Source organism: Microcaecilia unicolor, chromosome 8, assembly GCF_901765095.1.
Source record: "Microcaecilia unicolor chromosome 8, aMicUni1.1, whole genome shotgun sequence".
NCBI classification, from domain to species: Eukaryota; Metazoa; Chordata; class Amphibia; order Gymnophiona; family Siphonopidae; genus Microcaecilia; species Microcaecilia unicolor.
The window spans coordinates 27,785,210-27,805,503 of NC_044038.1; the positions used below are offsets into that span (position 1 = coordinate 27,785,210).

Genomic DNA, 20,294 nt, shown 5'->3' on the forward strand with positions numbered 1-20,294 from the left:
AATTTTTATATAACTTTTATCCCCTCCCCCCTTTTTTTCTTTTACCGTGCTCTATGTTTAACTTTTATATATTTATGTTTCAAAGTTTTTATTGATGATGCCACAGATTAACACAATCATTTGATTAAGTACTTAACCGTTTAAACTTTGTCAGTCATATGTACACTAATCCGCGGTCATTATCATCAAATTTGATTTACATTTTCCTTCCCAATTCCCCCCTTCCCCCCTTAATACTGTCTTTAACATAATCCTTGTATCAAAATAGAACAATAAACAACAATGAACATTACCCGCTATCTGCACTTTCCAAGAATAATAACTTGTATTTGTATCGCGGTTAACCCCTTATCTAATATCTCCCTCCCTTTCATCCCCTTCCCCCCTCCCCCCTTTTATCATGAAATACTCCGCATTCACTTCATGAGCCATTCAGTTACATCTCCCACTTTACTAGATTAATTTAAAGCCAGAGAGACCTATTTTAGAAAGGAGTTGGAGAAAGGAAGAGGGGAATTCAAATGTACAGGTCAGGGTGTGGAGAATTCCTATGCATTTTACAAAAGGCTCAGTGAAATGTACTGTCTCTTGTAAAACACTTTGATGGCTCCCCACATCCAGGAGGAGCAATGATTTCAAAATTCTGCACTTGGGGAAAACAAATGTGCAACATGCCTTCCCCCTATATGGGAGCTTTTTAAAATTGCTGATCCCTCTCTCTATGTGTCCTGGATCCTACAGAACCCATTCTCCCACTGATCAACCCTCAATCTCCCACCTGTAACTCTCCCAGCAACACTGAATCCCACCCATTCCCCCCACCCCTGGTTTTACTGGGGTCCCTGGCATCTAGGGGTCACTTCATATGGTCCCGAGTTCCAAAATGGCCACTGCAACTCCCAGAGGTAATACTGCTATAACTGCTAGGGTTCGGTCTGCCAAATAAGGGTGGAGGTACATTTGTGGCAGGAAGGGGTTATGGGCGAGTCGGAGGTTGGCAGATGATTAGAGGGGGGAATCAGGGGGATGGGAGGGCCTCAGCATTGGCACTTGCCCCTAGAGCAGGCACTTATGAGTGCCTGGGAGGCTGGAGAACGTCTACAACTTTTTCATCAACGTGAAGTCCCCTTGTAAGATGGGGAATCCACGTCAGTATGTTAGGCCTGCCCAAATTGCTCTCTGCCCCTGCCCATACCATACTTGCTAGCTTTTACACATATATGCCAGTCTACATGTGTAAACGTGCATGGGGACATTGCTAAAATAAGGCCACAATGCTCTAAACATTTTCTAAGCTCTCCCTGTCTCTATCCTCCCGTCCAGTATAGAGGGTTTCTTACCTTTTCTTGCAGATTTTCTGAAAGGGTACTTGAGACTGACTGGAAAAAATGTTAAAATGTTTGGAGGCTGAAACACCATGAACAAGTTAATTGTCTCGTTTTGTGATCTGCCTGGAACTTCTGACCCAGACTGGCCACTGTCAGAGACAGGATCTTGGGCTTGATGGAACTTTGGCTTTTCTTCTCTCTCTTTGGTACATAGATTTTATTGTATGTTTAAGACTGGTGTACGCTGCTATGTTGATGATTTAGGCCATCTCCTTTGTAAACTGCTTTGGTTAGATTTTAGTGTTTAGAAAGGCAGTATACAAAAGAGTACACTAAAATTAAATTAACAATTCCCCCAAAATACAAAATGAGAACATCCCCTTAGTACATCTGGCCCTAAATACGGTTGTAAACAGTCTTCAAGAGCTATGCTTCCTCCATGCTGCTTCTCTCAAGCAATAATGCTCTAATATGCAGTGGCGTACCAAGGGGGGGGCGGTGGGGGCGGTCCGCCCCAGGTGCACGCTGTTGGGGGGTGCCGTGGCGCGCGCCTGTCGGCTGCGAGTTCGAATCGCTACGCTAAATTTTCTCGTTCGCTGCAGTTCCCTCCCTCTGCCCCGGAACAGGTTACTTCCTGTTCCGGGGCAGAGGGAGGGAGCTGCAGCGAACAAGAGAATTTAGCGTAGCGATTTGAACTTGCAGCCGACAGGCGCGTGCCACGGCACCCCCCCCCCCCAAGCGGCATGCACCCGGGGGGGGAGGGTGTCATTTCGCCGGGGGGGGGGGGGGGGGCGCTGCACCCGGGGGGGGGGCGCATCAGCGATCCGCCCCAGGTGTCGTCGACGCTAGGAACACCACTGCTAATATGTAGTTTAAAAAGAAGGGTGACACCACTAAACCCCTTGAAGCAGCCACATAAAAGTCTCTGAAAGGCTGTTCCCTGTGGGCCTCGTACTAGGAGGTTGAATACATTACCTCATGTACAGTTGATGACACTGTCTTTTGAAGAATAGGCACAAATTCTTCTACAAGTGAGAAAGCATTAGGAGCCAGAATTTGGTAAAGGCTTAGTTTCTTGGCTGTAAAAAAACAAAAAAAGCCAGAGTCAGATACAATACACCTCTGTATATAACAATAACCTTAGCTAGTGCAGAATTGTATTACTACAGTTAAAACCAATTGCTCACCTTAAAGCAGCAAAGTCTCCTAATCTTAATATAATATTTTGACATTAATAAGAAAATGCTTATTAAAGTAAATGAATTGAGAAACTGCATTAAGGGGTCCTTTTACAAAGGTGCGCTGAACAAATGGCCTACGGTAGTGTAGATGCGTGTTTTGGGAGTGCGCAGAATCATTTTTCAGCGCACCTGTAAAAAAAATGCCTTTTTTAAAATGTTTGCCAAAAATGGACGTGTGGCAAAATGAAAATTGCCAAGCGTCCATTTTGGGTCTGAGACCTTACTGCCAGCCATTGACCTAGCAGTAAGCTGGCGGTAATGGTCTGTGCGCGTAAAATGCCGATTACCGCCTGCGCCAGAAAATAAAAACAGTTTCCGGCACGTGTAGCGGACATGCGTCAAAAATGAAATTACTGCAAGGGCCACGTGGTAGCCAGGTGGTAACTCAAAATTGACGTGCATTGAGCATGCGTAGGCGCCTACGCGGCTTAGTAAAACGGCTCCTTAATGTATGGACCAAAAAAGTCAAGCAGCTTTCAGGTACTGAATGAGTTGAGGTGAATGTAGAGTGAATGGAGGGCCGGGGGGGGGGGGGGGGGTGGTCGTGCTAAGGGGGGATTAGAGGGGGCTTATGGTCATTATATGGTGTTATGTTAATTGCAGGGGTGGGGTGGGAGGGAGGGAGGGAATATAGATTCAATGTTGCGCAGAATGTATATTGGCTATGCACAGGTGATTGGATGCAACTGCATAAGGGGTAGGAGTAGGGGGGGGAAGGGGGGAGAGACAATAGGAATGTTCACAAGATAAAAGGGAATAGCAATTCACTGTATTAGTCTGAAGGCTTTATAACCGATTGTTTATACATAAGTAGTGGTAAAATGTTGCATTACAAGAGCGCAATATGAGCTATGTTTTCCAATAAAAAATTGTATCCAAGTAAGGGAGGGAGGGGGAGGGAGCAGATCAGGATAGGGTAATAGTAAGTAATGCGCAACAAGAATTACTATTTGAATTCAATATTTTAATTAGAAGTTCACTTAACAACAAAGTTGTAAACATTATGTTCACAGTAACAAAGGTTTGAGGGGAAGGGGGGAGAAATGGGGGGAAAACCTAGATAACAGAAGTTCATGCTCTATGCATATAAGTATGTTATGATATTTAAACAATCACATATCGAACTGTATGTTCATGTATAGCAATCTGAATCATCATTAAAAACTATTGAAACATAAAAGTCAAGCAGCTTGCTTTTAACTGTGTGCCGGAGATGCACTAACTTGCCAAGATCTTAGGGTATGGGGTTAAGGTTTGAACTTACAACCCCCAGGACTTCTATACCAAAGCCCAGAGTTCTAGTCAGTAGGCCACTACTCTTTCAAAGTAGTAAAACAAGGTAAAGGAAGGTAACAGGTTTTTCACATCAAAGCATAGATTGCCATCTTTTGAGTTTTCCCTCTGTGACTGGATTGAGACTTAAATATTTTCTTTTACTAATCAACTAAGTATCCAGAACTCTCTTCCGTATGAAATACGACCTTGTAATTCTTATCTTTGATTATGCAAACTTTTGAAGACCCACTTGTTTTGTAAACATCTTTTATAATAGCTGTTTCTGTTACAATGGTCACTTTTGCTGTATTATCCCAATTTAGGCATATTGCTTGGTTTCCTTACTGTTACCTCGCTCTGAATCCTCTGTGGGGATAAAGCAGTTTATAAAAACAAATATGAATGAACTAAAAATGCAAATATACCATTTCAAAAAAATTACAAGATTTTAGGAAAGGTGGTTTGCACGATCCTCCTTCATTATGAGAATAAGGACTGTACCCCTGCTTGCTGCTGCATTAATTTCTTCTTGGCCCACTAGCCAGACATACCTTTCAATCCATTTTTCAGTAGCCAGTCTGCTGAAGTTTTGGGTAGGAAACTTGGTATTGTTATACTAAGGGGACCTTCATGATTTGGAGGCTGGGGTAGAACTCGCATAGGTGGCAACTTTGCAACTTCTGTAGAGATCTGAAATAGTTTCAAGATACAGAACAATAAAGTATTTTGGCTGCTGTGTTAATCCACTTAAACATATCGAAAGAAGAGTCAACAGATAGTTCAAGACAGATATAACTTAAAACACATTTTGGAGTAGCTTTCATTAAAGCTGAAGAAGGAAGAATTCTCACATGTTCTCACAAGATAGTACAAACACATTTAGTTTAAAGTAGTAAAGGATTACTTTACACTAAATACATTTTCAAATACTTTTTTGCTTTTTGAAAAACTTCATTATAAACATTTGCAGGATAACTGCTGTGTGCAAATGATCACAAAGATCATAAACCATAAATGATGACATGTGGAAGATAATTTTATAATGAGGTGTCTAGGTTAAGAGGACAAGCAAGCATAAGTGGCAGGAACTGCACCATGAATGCAGATGTGGACATTTATACTACTACTACTACTACTATTTAGCATTTCTATAGCGCTACAAGGCGTACGCAGCGCTGCACAAACATAGAAGAAAGACAGTCCCTGCTCAAAGAGCTTACAATCTAATAGACAAAAAAAAAAAAATAAAGTAAGCAAATCAAATCAATTAATTTGAACGGGAAGGAAGAGAGGAGGGTAGGTGGAGGCGAGTGGTTACAAGTGGTTACGAGTCAAAAGCAATGTTAAAGAGGTGGGCTTTCAGTCTAGATTTAAAGGTGGCCAAGGATGGGGCAAGACGTAGGGGCTCAGGAAGTTTATTCCAGGCGTAGGGTGCAGCGAGACAGAAGGCGCGAAGTCTGGAGTTGCAGTAGTGGAGAAGGGAACAGATAAGAAGGATTTATCCATGGAGCGGAGTGCACGGGAAGGGGTGTAGGAAAGGACGAGTGTGGAGAGATACTGGGGAGCAGCAGAGTGAGTACATTTATAGGTTGGTAGAAGAAGTTTGAACAGGATGCGAAAACGGATAGGGAGCCAGTGAAGGGTCTTGAGGAGAGGGGTAGTATGAGTAAAGCGACCCTGGCGGAAGATGAGACGGGCAGCAGAGTTTTGAAACGACTGGAGAGGGGAGAGGTGACTGAGTGGGAGGCCAGCAAAAAGCAGATTACAGTAGTCTAAACGAGAGGTGACAAGGGTGTGGATGAAGGTTTTGGTAGAGTGCTCGGAAAGAAAGGGGCGGATTTTATGGATGTTGTAAAGAAAGAAACGACAGGTCTTGGCAATCTGCTGGATATGAGTAGAGAAGGAGAGAGAAGAGTCAAAGATGACCCCAAGGCTTCGAGCTGAGGAGACAGGGAGAATGAGAGAGCCATCAACAGAAATAGAAAACGGGGGGAGCGGGGAGGTGGGTTTGGGGGGGGAAAATGAGAAGCTCGGTTTTGGTCATATTTAATTTCAGGTGGCGTTGAGACATCCAGACAGCAATGTCAGACAAGCACGCTGAAACTTTGGTTTGGATGCAAGGTGAGATATCAGGGGTAGAAAGGTAGATTTGGGAGTCATCAGCATAGAGATGGTAGGAAAAGCCATGGGATGAGATTAATGAACCAAGGGAAGAAGTGTAGATAGAAAAGAGGAGGTGTAATTGTTCACACATAAAGTTTGCAAGTATGCAAGCAGATTAACACATTTTTGCATGTACTTGTGAACACCACCCACACTCTGCCCAGACCATGCCCCCTGTCTATAATTTTAGCTATAAGCTATAAAGTTTTACTTCAGGTATACTGCATTACTTCCCATCCCACATCTCTCTTCCTATCAGCCACATGAAGGAATTTCTGGCTGGTCACATGCTCTGATGCTGAAAATGTTGCTAAGGCAACTGGCAACTCAGATACCAGGTATATCTTGTTAGAAAAGTAATTTACTGAAAGCAGGAATGGCAAGGACACCAATTGCAAGCTTCCAGCACATATGAAAGTCCCAATTACAAGTCTCAAGCCCATATGCAGCACCTATGATTGGTCCAGGGTACAGGAGAGGTGGATGCTCACCACAGCCTATAAAACCATGCTGCAGACAAAGGAACTCTGAAAAACTAGGCAAGCTTGGCAAGAGAGTTTCAGATCTGTCCAGTGGCCTATGATTTTTCCCAAAGGGGTTTGCTTCCCCCCCCCCCCCCTTCGTAGAATCTAATTCTCTATATCTAAGAATCTTTCTTTCATTCATTCTTCCTTTCTCTGCTTTCTCTCTGTTCTGTGGCCTTTGCACGAGGAACAAACTCTTCTTCCTTTTTCTCTTCTTTATATAATTAGTCTAATTACTTATAATTACCAGAGATACTGATGTTAGATTTTGTAAGTTTTGTTATAACTTTATACCTGATATCTGATGCTGTGATGGTCGGTGAACAATTAAAAGACTTTTAATTCTCTCTAATTCCTGTACATTTTTTCTATAATATTTTATAAAATTTCATAAGTTGTGTAGAGAATGGCATGCAAACGCAGCCTAATACACCCCTGGAAATACCTACAATAAAAGTACAGGAATTCATGCCGTCATGTATATTTTTATGCATAGTGCTATTTTATAAAGAACTTTTGAATATCTCCTCCCAGGCTGGAAGTCATTTTGTTGCCCTCTTGTGACCCTGAGGCAGGCCTGTGTCTGCCGAAACACGGAACTGTGTCGAGTCATTCTACTGGTGCTTTATAAATAAAGAACTTTCGAATATCTCCTGCCATGCTGGAAGTCATTTTGTCACCTTCTGCTCCTGTGTTGTTTCCTTTGATGTCTCATGGAAGTGTTTCTTGTGACCCCTGAGGAAGGCAGCTGAGTCTGTGAAATACGGAACTGTGCCGGGTCATTCTACTGGTGCTTTATAAATAAAGAACTTTTGAATATCTCCTCCCAGGCTAGAACTAATTTTGTCGCCCTCTGCTCCTGTGCTATTTTATAAGAGCCATTTTATACTTGTATACTGCCTTAAATCCCTATTTTGCGTAGCTAATTGAAGGAGGAAGTGGAATGTCCAGGTTGAGACCTTTGCCATTCCCCTGATATTTTACCAAAAGCTCTGCTGAATGTGAAGCCTTTTGTAAAACATACAGGAGGACACCAGCAAATACATGTGTGTTTGCCAGCACGTACAGCGATGACATCAATTTTACAAAAATAAATGTAGAAAAAAAAAATGAGTAGCTTCAGTTGGCAGCTTTCTTGTATAATTGCTGCGTTTATACATGGAAATTATGATTTTACAACCTCCACATATTAATGCTGACTTGCATGTAGAATAATCCAAATGTAAAAAAAAAATCTATATATATAAAAGGCAACCCCAACGTTCTGAAGCCTCCACGGAAGTTGAGGCGCCCGAGATATCCGGTGTGCCCTGGAGTGTCTGCACCCGCCCTCGCGTCAAAACGTCATGACGCGTCAAAACGTCATGACGTCGAGGGCGGAGCTATTGACACTCGAGGGCCGAAACGGCCCACAGCGAACAAGGCAAGTAGCTTCGAGGGACAGAGGGAGGGGGCCCCTTGCTAGCGCCCGTTTCATTCTGCTCAGAAACGGGCATTTTTTCCTAGTTACCAATAAATGACATCCATTGAGAAAAGGAAGACATAAAAGGTTGCTTTTTCTTTTTTACTTTAAAGCTAAAAATAATACATGGGGATTAAAGGTATTAACACACTCAAGCCCTCATATTTAGCTCTGGCCAAAACGAGCACTTCTACAAAAGTTGCACTTACTTTAGAGCAGCTGCAAAAGCCAAAGGGGAACTAAATACATGTGCAGGAAATACACATACACTAGATTCTATATATGGTGCCAAAAAAATAAGCATCAAACATATAAACGGCGAGTGACCGACTCACTTGCAAATGCGCAGTAGAGACTTCCCTCTCTGTCCCGCCCCCGCGTCAATACGTGATGACGAGGGCGGGACAGAGAGGAAAACTGCGCCGCCGAGGTTGATACCGCTCCCCCCGCCCGCCCGCCTGAGATCGCCGCTACCGTTCCTCCCCCCCCCACCCAGCCCGGGCCCTCTCTCTCCGCTACTAAACTTACACATGCATTCGCCGGAACGCAGCACGCACATCAGCTGAGCTGCCGTCGGCCTTCCTTCCCTGCCTGTGTCCCGCCCTCGCTGACGTTACATCACAGGAGGGCGGGACACAGGCAGAGAAGGAAGGGCCAACGGCAGCTCAGCTGATGTGCGTGCTGCGTTCCGGCGAATGAATGTGTAAGTTTAGTAGCGGAGAGAAGGCCCAGGCCGGGTGGAGGGATGGCGGCAACTCCGGGGGTGGGGACGGTAGCGGTGGCGACCTCGCGGGGAGGGGGAAGGAAAACCCCCAATACCAGCCCGTTTTTACGGGCTCAACGGCTAGTTACTCTATAAACAGCAATCTGAGTTGGGCACCGTTTATAGAATAGCGCCTAGCACCAAGAACCATGCATAACGTTTAGGCATTGAGAATTTACACCAGCCAAAATGTGGTGTAAATCCCCGTGCCTAAATTAGGTGCGGATTAGGTGTATTCTGAAACAATGTATGCAAATTCTTGGAATGCTTATACCCTGCCCATGCCCCTCCCATGGCCACACCCCCTTTTCAGATCCATGCACTAGAATTGATACACGCATCTATAGAAAACACCTAGCAAGATGCGCACGTACATTCTAATTGTTGCCAATTAGCATCAATAATTATTTGTACCCTATTATCGGTGCTAATTGGTTTGTTATTCCACATGCACAGAAATTGGACACATGTGCAATTTTGAGTACCGTATATAGAATCCAGGGGATATAGTATTCTGATTCGTCCAAACCTGGACTATGACACGCCCTGTTTGAACTCTGTGTCCCGGCCATCAACATGTGTAGATAGTGTCTTTCTGAAGTCACTATTTACATGTGTAGCTAATCTACGTTTGTAAATGCCACTATCTAAGGGGGGAAGTTATCATGTGGGCTACCGTTCAGACAGGTTATTTTATTGTTAACCTGGGTTATTAGTAACTAGGTCTCATTGCATAAAATAGCACAAATTGTGGTAAAATAACCCATCTTAATGCTAGCCCACATTGATAACTTCCCCTCTAAATGTAAAGATGCTTCTAAAATGACTCCCTTACCTCCTGAATTATGCTGGTGAGTGCATCATCAAGAGTTCCCTGTGCCATTTCTTTGATCTTGCTGAGAACATCCCAAGCTTTCTGCCATTCATGAAGTAGCATCTGTACATCACTGCTAGTATATAGCTGATCCTATAAAAGCAAAGAGTAAGCATAATCACAAATGTACATTTTACAGAAAACTTTCTATAGGAATTGTCTAAGTTATATAGTGTGCTAGCAAACATATACATACATAGTAGATGACGGCAGAAAAAGACAGTCCATCCAGTCTGCCCAACAAGATAACTCATATGTGCTACTTTTTGTGTATACCCTACTTTGATTTGTACCTGTGCTCTTCAGGGCACACAGTTCTTTTTTTTGAAGTATCATGAAAAATTTAGTAAATGAATGAGTTGTTGAGAGAAAAAGTAGTACCAGAAGCTCAACAAATCTAAGATGCAGAGAACTTGGATTAAATTCAGTCTTTTGGTAGTATGTACTTTATACATAAACATTTTTATTAAGCTTTTCCAAAATACAAATCATATTGACTATTACATAACCAACAGCTAATGGTATCAGATAATTTAAATGTTACTTCAAGTTTGTTTTGTTACCTAATTATTGTTTTAGTTTTATGTTTGTTCCTCATTGCTTTAGAAGTTTGTATACTTGGGTGTTACATGTAAAAATTTCATAAATAAAAATTAACAAAACAAAACACACTTTTGGCTAAGCACAGGATCTGAGCTAAAAGGTGAAGACAATTTCTTCTTTAGTCTATTGGCTGAGTTTGGAATACTCTATAATACAAATGGATACTGCCACACCAGCCAACCTCATCAGAGAGATGAGGCCAAAACAGAAAGATTACATCTGCTGCTAAAAAATATATATCATGCATGTAATACGGTAAGATCATGGCTGGATTAGTCTGTTCCTTACAAAACGGAGCAGGTGGCATCTTACGGGTTTTCTCCCATACCTTTTGAAGCATAATATTGCTTTTTCATGCACAGAAATATTAATTATTTACTAAAGTGTGCTCAACTACAGCCACTGTTGGACAGTACTAATTATAGTACATGCCTATTTGGTGCAATATTTGACAAATGGAAGGCTGAGAAAAGAGCTTGAATTATGGCATTGGTGAAGAATGCTCAAGTCTCTTGTTTGAGACACTTTGGGTTTCCAGTCATTAAAGCAAAATAAACAGGTAACAAATGAGACTCAATAAATCAGAATAATGACAATAAAGTGTTATTTCTAAATGTTGTAGGGTGTCAAGGGTACCTTAGAAAGGCAACACATCATAAATGAGAACAAAGCCACCATCAATAGGGTAAGTGTTGGTGCAAATGATCTTTCTGCTTAAATACACCATGGACAGCCTGTCCAGCATTTCTCTTTTCTTCAAGGCATGGCTTAATGATTGGGCAGACTAGGACAGGGTTTCCAAAACCTATCCTAGTGATCCCTAGTCAGGGTTTCAGGATATGCACAATGAATATGCATAAGATAAATTTCCATATGCTGGGTCTCCAGTGCATGCAGATTTATTTCATGCATATTCATGGTAGTGATCCCAAAAACCTGATTGGCTGTAGGCTCCACAGGACAGGCTTGGGAAGACCTGGACTAAGAAATCACCTATGGCAGCAGCAAGCAAAACAATACAACAGATATGTGTGTGTATGAGAGAGAGAGAGAGAGTATATGTGTATACTAGCCGTTGAGCCCGTAAAAACGGGCTGGTATAGAGGTTTTCCTCCCCCCGCGGTCACCACCGCTCCCCTCCCCCCCGCGAAGTCACCACCGCTCCCCCCCCTCGAAGTCGTCGCCGTCGCCGCCGCCACCCCTCCACCTGGTCCGGGCCCTCTCTTCACTTCTGAACTTACAGATCCATTCGCCGAACGCAGCAACGCACATCAGCTGAGCTGCCCCTTCCTTCTCTGCCTGTGTGTGTCCCGCCCTTGCTGACGTTACGTCACAGGAGGGCGGGGCCACAGGCAAAGAAGGAAGGGCTCACTGCAGCTCAGCTGATGTGCGTTGCTGCGTTCGGCGAATGGATCTGTAAGTTCAGAAGGGAAGAGAGGGCCCGGGCCCGGTGGAGGGGTGGCGGCGGCGACTCCGAGTGGGGGGGGGGGAGCGGTAGCAACGTCGGCGGCGCAGTTTCCCTCTCTGTCCCCCCCCCCCCCGTCATCACGTATTGACGCGGGGGCGGGACAGAGGGGGAAGTCTCTACTGCGCATTTGCAGTGAGTACGGTCACTCGCCGTTTATATGTTTGATAATATGCCCAGTTATGCATGTTGAGGTAATTATGATTGCAGGATTTACATTATCAAAATCTTGACTGTTGGAGGGGAGGGGGGAGAGCTGGCTAGGAACCTGAAAGTTACCGGGGGGGGAGGGGGGGGGACAAGTTGCCCTTTCATTGGCTTTATCTTTCTCTGCAAGCTGAAATTAAGCCAAAGAGAATACGTGTTTGCTTTCTAAACAGACACTGTTATAGTCCAAGACTGATAATGGCATCACACCATAATATTCACAAGTGTCTTAGGATGGCAATATGTGTGCTTGAAATAGTACATGCTTGAGGGCACAAATCAACTTAAAAATAAATGCACACAAATTTTGGCTCTATCTGCTTACCTCATTATTTGAAGAATAACTGTGGTAACGTCCTCCAACAGTTTCTGCGAGGCTCTTTAAAATGGCCTAGATGAAGAGACGGAGAAGCCAGGTTTCTGTTTAGATTGTTGGGCATGATTTTCAAACATGTCATCAACAAATTATTTTATTGTATTTTTTATTGCCATAGCTTGAAAATCGTACAATTCAATAAACATACACAAAAGATAAGTGAAATACAAAAAAAATTTGAAATAAGTAAACTCACTAAGGGCCTCTTTTACCAAATCATGCTAGCGATTCCCGGCGAGTGTCAATGCCGACAAAACCCATTCACTTTGAATTGGCTTCGTGTGAGAATCGCCAGCGCAGTTTGGAAAAACAAGTCCTAAATATCTATTCTAATTCCTTATTCTCCACCAGACACATCATTAGGAGAGTGCAGAAACAAAATAGAAAATATACATAGGAAACTTAAGGAAGTTGAAAACCTTTTAGTTTAGGGAGGCATTCTGTTGATGATGTATAATAATTTTATGTTGTTATTCTTGGGGATGATATATGTTTTTATGTCTTTGTTTTATTGTATAGCATGTTTTGTATTGGTTGCCATAATCATAAAGCAAAATAAACAAAAGCCAGTCACTCCCATTCTACTAACTGTTATGTAATTCACTATTCATGTTTTACTAGGACTACATCTAGGTGACAGTACAGCATAACAATGAACTGCAATCAAGAGAAAAAAAATCTATACTGTATAAAACTGTAATTTTTCAGAACTTTAATACAATGAAAATCAATAATGTAACTACTGCAGTTAAGGTTGCTATAGAGGGAACTGCTGAAACTGGACAACACAAATGAAGATGCAGAAGTCAGAAACATCTATCTATTCCAGTTACATTTTATTAAAATTTGACATACTGCCCGGTCTTATTTTATTTATTTATTTATTGCATTTGTATCCCACATTTTCCCACCTATTTGCGGGTTCAGTGTGGCTTACAATACATTGTGAATGGTGGAAATACAGTTTGTTACAACTCGGTTATGGATTACATTGTGAGGGGTTATGCGAAAACAAAGTTAAAGTGTCGTTAAGGGAATACAACAATGGAGAAGAACAATGGAAAAATGGAAAGAAACAACGGGAACTAATAGGGCAACTAAACAGTAGTAGGAGAACAATTCGGTATAACATATTTCTATGAGTAGAGGTATAAATGTGGTAAAAATTACGGGGGATGGGAATTCAGAAGAGAATGTACTGTTGCATTACTAACAGTGTGTGCGGACTTAATGTGTTTTGATTCTTTCAGTAAATTTTATCAAAGAGATGGGTTTTCAATGATTTGTGGAAGTTGGTTAGTTCGTAGATCGTTTTCAGGTTGCATGGTAGTGTATTCCAGAATTGCGTGCTCATATAAGAAAAGGTTGATGCGTGTAGCATTTTGTATTTTATGCCTTTGCAATTGGGGAAGTGAAGGTTGAGGAAAGTTCGGGATGATCTTTTAGCGTTTCTAGGTGGTAAGTCTATTAAGTCAGACATGTAAGCTGGGGCTTCACCGTGAATGATTTTGTGGACTAATGTGCATACTTTAAAAGTAATGCGTTCCTTGAGTGGGAGCCAGTGTAGCTTCTCTCGTAAGGGTTTGGCACTTTCGTATTTTGGTTTTCCGAAGATAAGTCTGGCTGCTGTGTTCTGGGCTGTTTGAAGTTTCCTCAGTATTTGCTCTTTGCAACCTGCGTATAGTGAGTTGCAGTAATCCAGATGGCTGAGTACGAGGGATTGCACTAGGCTGCGAAAGACGGATCTCGGGAAGAATGGTCTTATTCTTTTCAGTTTCCACATGCAGTAGAACATTTTCTTGGTTGTGTTGTTTGCATGAGTTTCAAGTGTTAAGTGGCAGTCAATAGTAACGCCAAGGATTTTTAGAGTTTCTGAGATTGGAAGGTTTAGTTTAGGTGTGTTTATAGCAGTGAATTCATTCGTGTTGTACTGGGAGATGAGTATCAGGCATTGAGTTTTTTCTGCGTTTAGTTTCAATCGAAATGCATCTGCCCAGGAGTTCATGATGTGTAGACTTTGGTTGATTTCATTGAGGATTTCTTTAATGTCTTGTTTGAAAGGGATGTATATTGTTACATCATCGGCGTATATATACGGGTTGAGGTTATGGTTTGATAGAAGTTTTGCCAAGGGGATCATCAATAGGTTGAAAATAGTTGGTGAGAGGGGTGATCCTTGTGGTACTTCACATTCAGGTGTCCATGTAGCAGACGTAGTTGAGTTTGATGTGACTTGGTATGAGCGCAGGGTTAGGAACCCCTTGAACCAGTTTAGGACATTTCCTCCGATGCCAAAATATTCAAGTATGTGTAGTAGGATTCCGTGGTCAACCATATCAAAGGCACTTGACATGTCAAATTGTAGGAGGAGTATGTTGTTGCCGGTTGCAATCATTTGTTTAAATTTTGTCATTAGGGTAATTAATACTGTTTCTGTGCTGTGATTCGACCGGAATCCTGATTGGGCATCATGCAGTATTGAGAACTTGTTTAGATAGTTTGTGAGTTGTTTTGTTACTATCCCTTCAGTTATTTTGGTTATTAGTGGTATAGATGCTACTGGTCTGTAATTGGTTATTTCACTTGCGCTTTTCTTTGTATCTTTAGGTATTGGGGTGAGTAGAATTTTTCCTTTGGGAAAAGTCCGTTTTGTAACATGAAGTTTATGTGGTTCGTTAGGTCTATTATGAATTGTTGAGGAGCTGATCTCATGAGGTTGTTTGGGCATATATCTAGTTTGCAGTGGGATTTGGCAAATCTTTTGAGTGTTTCAGAGATGAGGTCTTCTGATAGTAATTCGAAGTCGGTCCAGGTTCTGTCTGCTGGGTATATTCCGTCTTCTGGGTCTAGACAGTCTAGAAGTGTGGATCAAGGCCACTGGCTCTCACTTAAAGAACGTATTGCGTTTAAAATTTGCACCCTGGTTCATAAAATTACCAAAATCAATAAAAACAACACACGACGTAAATAATTTCCGAAAATTACTGAAAACTAACTTATTCAATAAGGCATACCACAAAGATCCGTCCTAAATACCAATAACAAAATTTACACCAGAACTACACAAAACGTAACTATTTATTCCTGATTGTTCAAGTCTAATCTATTACGATTGAAGTTTTATCCAATTATCTTTTATTTCTTATTACGATAATGAACTTTATTTATTTGACTACCTAATTCCACTCTGTCACCTCCATATTTTAACTTTGTATTTCTCTTTTTCCGGAATTTGGTGATCACCATTACGGAACAATTGTAAGCCACATTGAGCCTGCAAATGGGTGGGAAAATGTGGGATACAAATGCTACAAATAAATAAATAAAATTATTCACGGCGAGGCCCTGGTCTACATGACAGACCTCATAGACTTAGCAAACAGGAACACAAAAAGGTCAGCACGCACATTCCTGAATCTCCACTATCCTAGCTGCAAAGGACTAAAATATAAATCAACATATGCATCCAGCTTCTCCTACATAAGCACGCAACTATGGAATGCACTACCAAACGTCATAAAAACAATGCACGACCTAACAAACTTCCAAAAATCACTAAAAACCAACCTGTTCAAAAAGGCATACCAGAATGATCCATCCTAAACACCAGACAACGAAACTTATTCCAGAACTGGACAAAACCGAACCGTCTATACTTGATTGCTTAATTTACTCTGTCACTAATGAACTTCAATGCAATACCACTTTATTTCTCATTCCGGAAATGAACTCTCTATACCCGATTGCTTAAATTACTCTGTCACTTATGAACTTTAATGCAATACCACTCTGTATTTCTCATTCCGGTAATGGCGAGCGCCATTACGGCATAATGTAAGCCACATTGAGCCTACAAATAGGTGGGAAAATGTGGGATACAAATGCAACAAACAAATAAACAAATAAATAAATAAATAAATAAGAGCCCTGGACCATCACCGATACTTAGGAAACATACCATCATTTTAGTTTTATAATCACTTACCCGAGTTCCCTGATTGCTACATTCATATGCCACAACATGGATTAGCAGACTTCTTCCCAGCATACACTGTTGAATATAGTCAGACAAAACTTCTGATGTTTGATCAGGACTAACAAGAAAAAGATATTATTGACCACAGTGAAGAAGAAATTTGTATATATATCCTAAACATTTTGCTGGAGCCAGTTCGTGAAATTATAAGTTCCCAATCTGAAGACAATTACATTTTTTAGCAGTAAAACACAATGCTGTAGTTGAGAAATAGAAGAGACCAATCCTATCTGCTCAGTTATTTCTAGCCATTCTACTAAAGATTAATTCTGTGTTGCCAGAGAATGTAATAGACCTACCAGCTTCCTGCTATAATAACTAAAGAATCCAGTCCTTTTATTGTAATGATCTTCTTTATTGCTTTAAGCAGATTGCAGCCCCCATTTGGCTTCATTTCCTGTACCCACTGTCTTGCTTCATGAAGACTAAAATAAGAACAAAAGGAGGCATTTAGAATGCCATAATTGAAAACAAATTATACCAAAAAGATACATACGAAGCAGCCTAACCCTCTAGCGGTAGTATCACAGAAATACTCAGGCCAACATTTTGAGGCTAGGAGTCCAGGCCAGGAGGGGTCTGGGAATTTCTCCTGCCTTCCAAATACCTCCACCTTTAAGTTGCTCCCTGGGAGCATCAGGGCATGTGTTAGTGGAAAGACAAGGGCACCTCTTGAGGTGGAATTATCTTGTGGCTTGTCAGATTTAATAATACCTGGTGGCCACATTGGGCCCAAAGTTTCCTCCTCAATCTCCCAATGGTTTTTTCTTAACTCTCTTTTCGGAGTCTTCTGTCCTTTTGACATTTTCTCTCTATGTCTGCCATTCATTTTCCCTCTTGTACCGTATCTGTTCTATCCAGTATTTCCCCTCTGTGTCCCTGTTCCTATGCCCCCTCCATGCCCAGCATCTCTTCCCTGTGTTCCTGTCCCTTCCACATATCTAACTTCTCCCCTTTTCTCTTCCCTTTCTCCAACAACCCCCACCCTAGGGCCTCTCCCTCTTTCTCCTCTGCTTCACTCTACTCAGGGGCTTGCATTTCTCCCTCTCTCCCCCCTACCACCCTTTGAATTGGGAGAAAAATCGCTGCTTAAAGCCGTTCAAAGCTAAGTGATACTATTACAATTGATTTGAATGTTAAAGTTTCAAAAAGAGTTCTTGGAAAATGTCGATTCACGAAGTGAATTTTATGAAAAATTAAATAATAAATCCTTGAAAAATACCAGATCGTAATAGAGAAAAATCATACGGGTGGATCAATGACGATGTGAACAACACCATTAATATACTAGAACAAGGTTCCTGGATGGTGTATGTTGTCAAAAATTTCTGAGGATCCCCGTTTAAAGATAACTGTGGTAGCATTTACTGTTTATGAAATTAATATGACAGAGTGATTGAGATAATATTAAAACTGTACACAGTAATAATCTCCACACTAGACATAATAGGTCTCCTTAATTATTCTATAACGCTGGGCACCTATATCCCATAGAGTGCATCTCAAAAGGGAGCATGGCCATGGGCAGGTCAGGGGCATTCCAAAAGGTTGCGCTCAGTGTTACAGAATAATGTGTCTCCATGCCCAACTTGGGTGCAGCATTTATACCAGATTTCAGCAGGCTTACGTCTACAGAGTTTGGGCATGGAAAATACTATAGCATTTTGTGCCAGTCTTTTCTGGTGCCCATTTTTGAGCATCAATTATAGAACCCATGTCCTCTGTTTTGCTTCCAGCAAGCTGGTTGTGTATTCTCTTCTACTTCTCCTTGAACGTCTTCAATTAATCTTATATCGTGTTCACTTTATCAAGAGCCATAATTTGTTGGCAAACACTGAAAATGCTATTGCTTCTAGATGACGTGTCCCTTTTGTCAATCTACTCCAATAGCAGTCACAGAGATAGGTTAATTGCACTAGTTAAAAACAAAATACTGCTACCCTGGTGCATAAGATGGATATACAAGGAATAATATGTGGACATAAATGCTTTAATAGTTTAGAATCAAAGACTGACGAAAGAACACTTACGTGCGTACATTAACATTTCTTGCATGCTCCCAGAGAAAAGCAAAATCGGTAGCAAATGAGAGGAAATAAAGCTGCTTCTTGTAACACAGCTGCTCGTCTATTAGACACTTCATGAAAGAAAGCATGTTTTTATAAACAACATGTATTAGATATACAGAGGTTATATGTGTAGGAAATATGTTAGAATAAATTATATGTCAATAATGTAGCAAGATAGCACACATATACAAGGCCAATATTCACAAAGATTTGTCCAGTTGGTCTGGGTTAATTTCTAAGCTTAACTGAACCCCCCCAAAAAACAAAATTTAAAAAATAGTTGCTACCAGGGGCATAGCCAACCCTCTAATTTTTTTTTTTTGGGGGGGGGGGCTCTCAGAGGTGGACTAGGGAGGCAATACATTCTCTCCCTCCCTTCCCCCATCCGCCAGCGCACCAAAAATAACACATTTCCTGGCTGGGATTCTGAAGCCCTGCCAGCCGAACCTTATCCTCGCACTAATGGAGTATAGAAGTCGTCAACGGCATGCCGCCAGCCGCAGAACTCCCCGGGCATGAAAGTTTCTCGCACGAGTTCTGGCATCAGCAGCTGGAGGTACACCGCTGACTTCTTCTGTACTGCAGCGGTGCAAGGAGGAGGGGAGCAGCTCTGCAACGATTTTTTTTGGCTGGAGGAGCTTCGGCATCCACACCAGACATTTAATGGAAGCTGCAGGTTTGGAGGGAGCCCAGACCCCACCACGGCTACGCTACTGCTCGCTACCAGAGAGACATTATTGGCGGTGGTCCGAGGGTGCAGTTAGAATTCAGCTAGATGAACAGAATGTTCTAAACATCAGGATCGCTTTATATTTAGCAGAACAAAACTTAAACCAGTCTAAGCCCCAATGAATATTCGGTTAAAGTGATATGGATTACTTCAACACTGGCTGTTCTACTCAGCATTGACATCTGTTTTTTACATTTTAATTTACAATTGAATTTAGTTAAAAGACGACCAATAAAATTGGTGGATAACAATAAACATTCATTAATTCTATAAATGATTAAGAAGGAAACTTTCCATCTGACAGAGATTAACGAACACAAAAGTGAAAGCTTAAGCAAAGAGAATCCATGAACTGGATTTTTTACTAAGTCACAGTAGGTACCTAATGCATGCCTGCCATGCACCAAAAAGCACTGCCATGGGACAGGCGTCCTGTAGTAGTGGGCTGATCAGCACATGCTAATAAATAGTTTTTATTTTTTTGGCGCGGGAAGAATGTCTATGGGCGGACAGTAGGCATGCCTTGTGCTAATTGGGTACATAAGTACATAAGCATCGCCATGCTGGGACAGACCAAGGGTCCATCGAGTCCAGCACCCTTTCACCGACAGCGGCCAAAAGAACAAGCAATTTGTCCCGCCCATCCTAGAAATACTGTATTCCCTCGTCCATTCAATAACATTCTATGGCTTTTTCCTCCAGAAAGCCGTCCAACCCTTTTTTGAAGTCCGCTAAGTTAACCGCCTTAACCACCTTTTCCAGCAGCGAATTCCAGAGTTTAATTACGTGTTGTGTGAAGAAAACGCATAGGTACACTGCCGTGCACTGCCCGATTAGTATGGGAGTAGCACAGGAGTTCTTACATGCCGGTAAGGGATCCCACAGTAATGGCCATGCGCTAATTGGGAAATTGGCATGTGGTCATTACAGGAAAATATACTAATGCAGCCATTTTACCACACAGCTTAGTAAAAGGGCCCCTCAGTTTAAGGAATAAATGCATACTGGAATGAATTTAGCAGTGTGTAATGTACATTTCACATGCAGCCATAGTCTGTACATAGGAAAGGCTGCACTATGCTGCTTATTTTAGAAGCTCTATTCGTGTTTTGGACATCTGAAAACCAGCATTTAGACATCCATATTACATGGACCTCCAAATACTGATTTTATACAGC

At 41.8% G+C, this 20,294-nt stretch overlaps 1 protein-coding gene across 2 annotated transcripts in view; it reads right to left on the reverse strand.

Annotated features, from left to right (window-relative positions):
* Window positions 1-20,294, reverse strand: part of VWA3A (von Willebrand factor A domain containing 3A) — a 92,158-nt gene that overhangs the window by 55,434 nt on the left and 16,430 nt on the right. For both annotated transcript variants that reach the window (XR_003943212.1, XM_030213162.1), the window contains exons 8-14: window positions 18,348-18,454; window positions 16,617-16,742; window positions 16,267-16,375; window positions 12,231-12,296; window positions 9,592-9,723; window positions 4,396-4,534; window positions 2,304-2,407 (exon numbers count right to left, since the gene is read on the reverse strand). Coding sequence is in view for 1 of the 2 variants with exons in the window: in XM_030213162.1 (XP_030069022.1) it covers window positions 2,304-2,407; window positions 4,396-4,534; window positions 9,592-9,723; window positions 12,231-12,296; window positions 16,267-16,375; window positions 16,617-16,742; window positions 18,348-18,454 (783 nt within the window). In the remaining variant the exon portion in view is untranslated. The remainder of the gene's footprint in view (window positions 1-2,303; window positions 2,408-4,395; window positions 4,535-9,591; window positions 9,724-12,230; window positions 12,297-16,266; window positions 16,376-16,616; window positions 16,743-18,347; window positions 18,455-20,294) is intronic.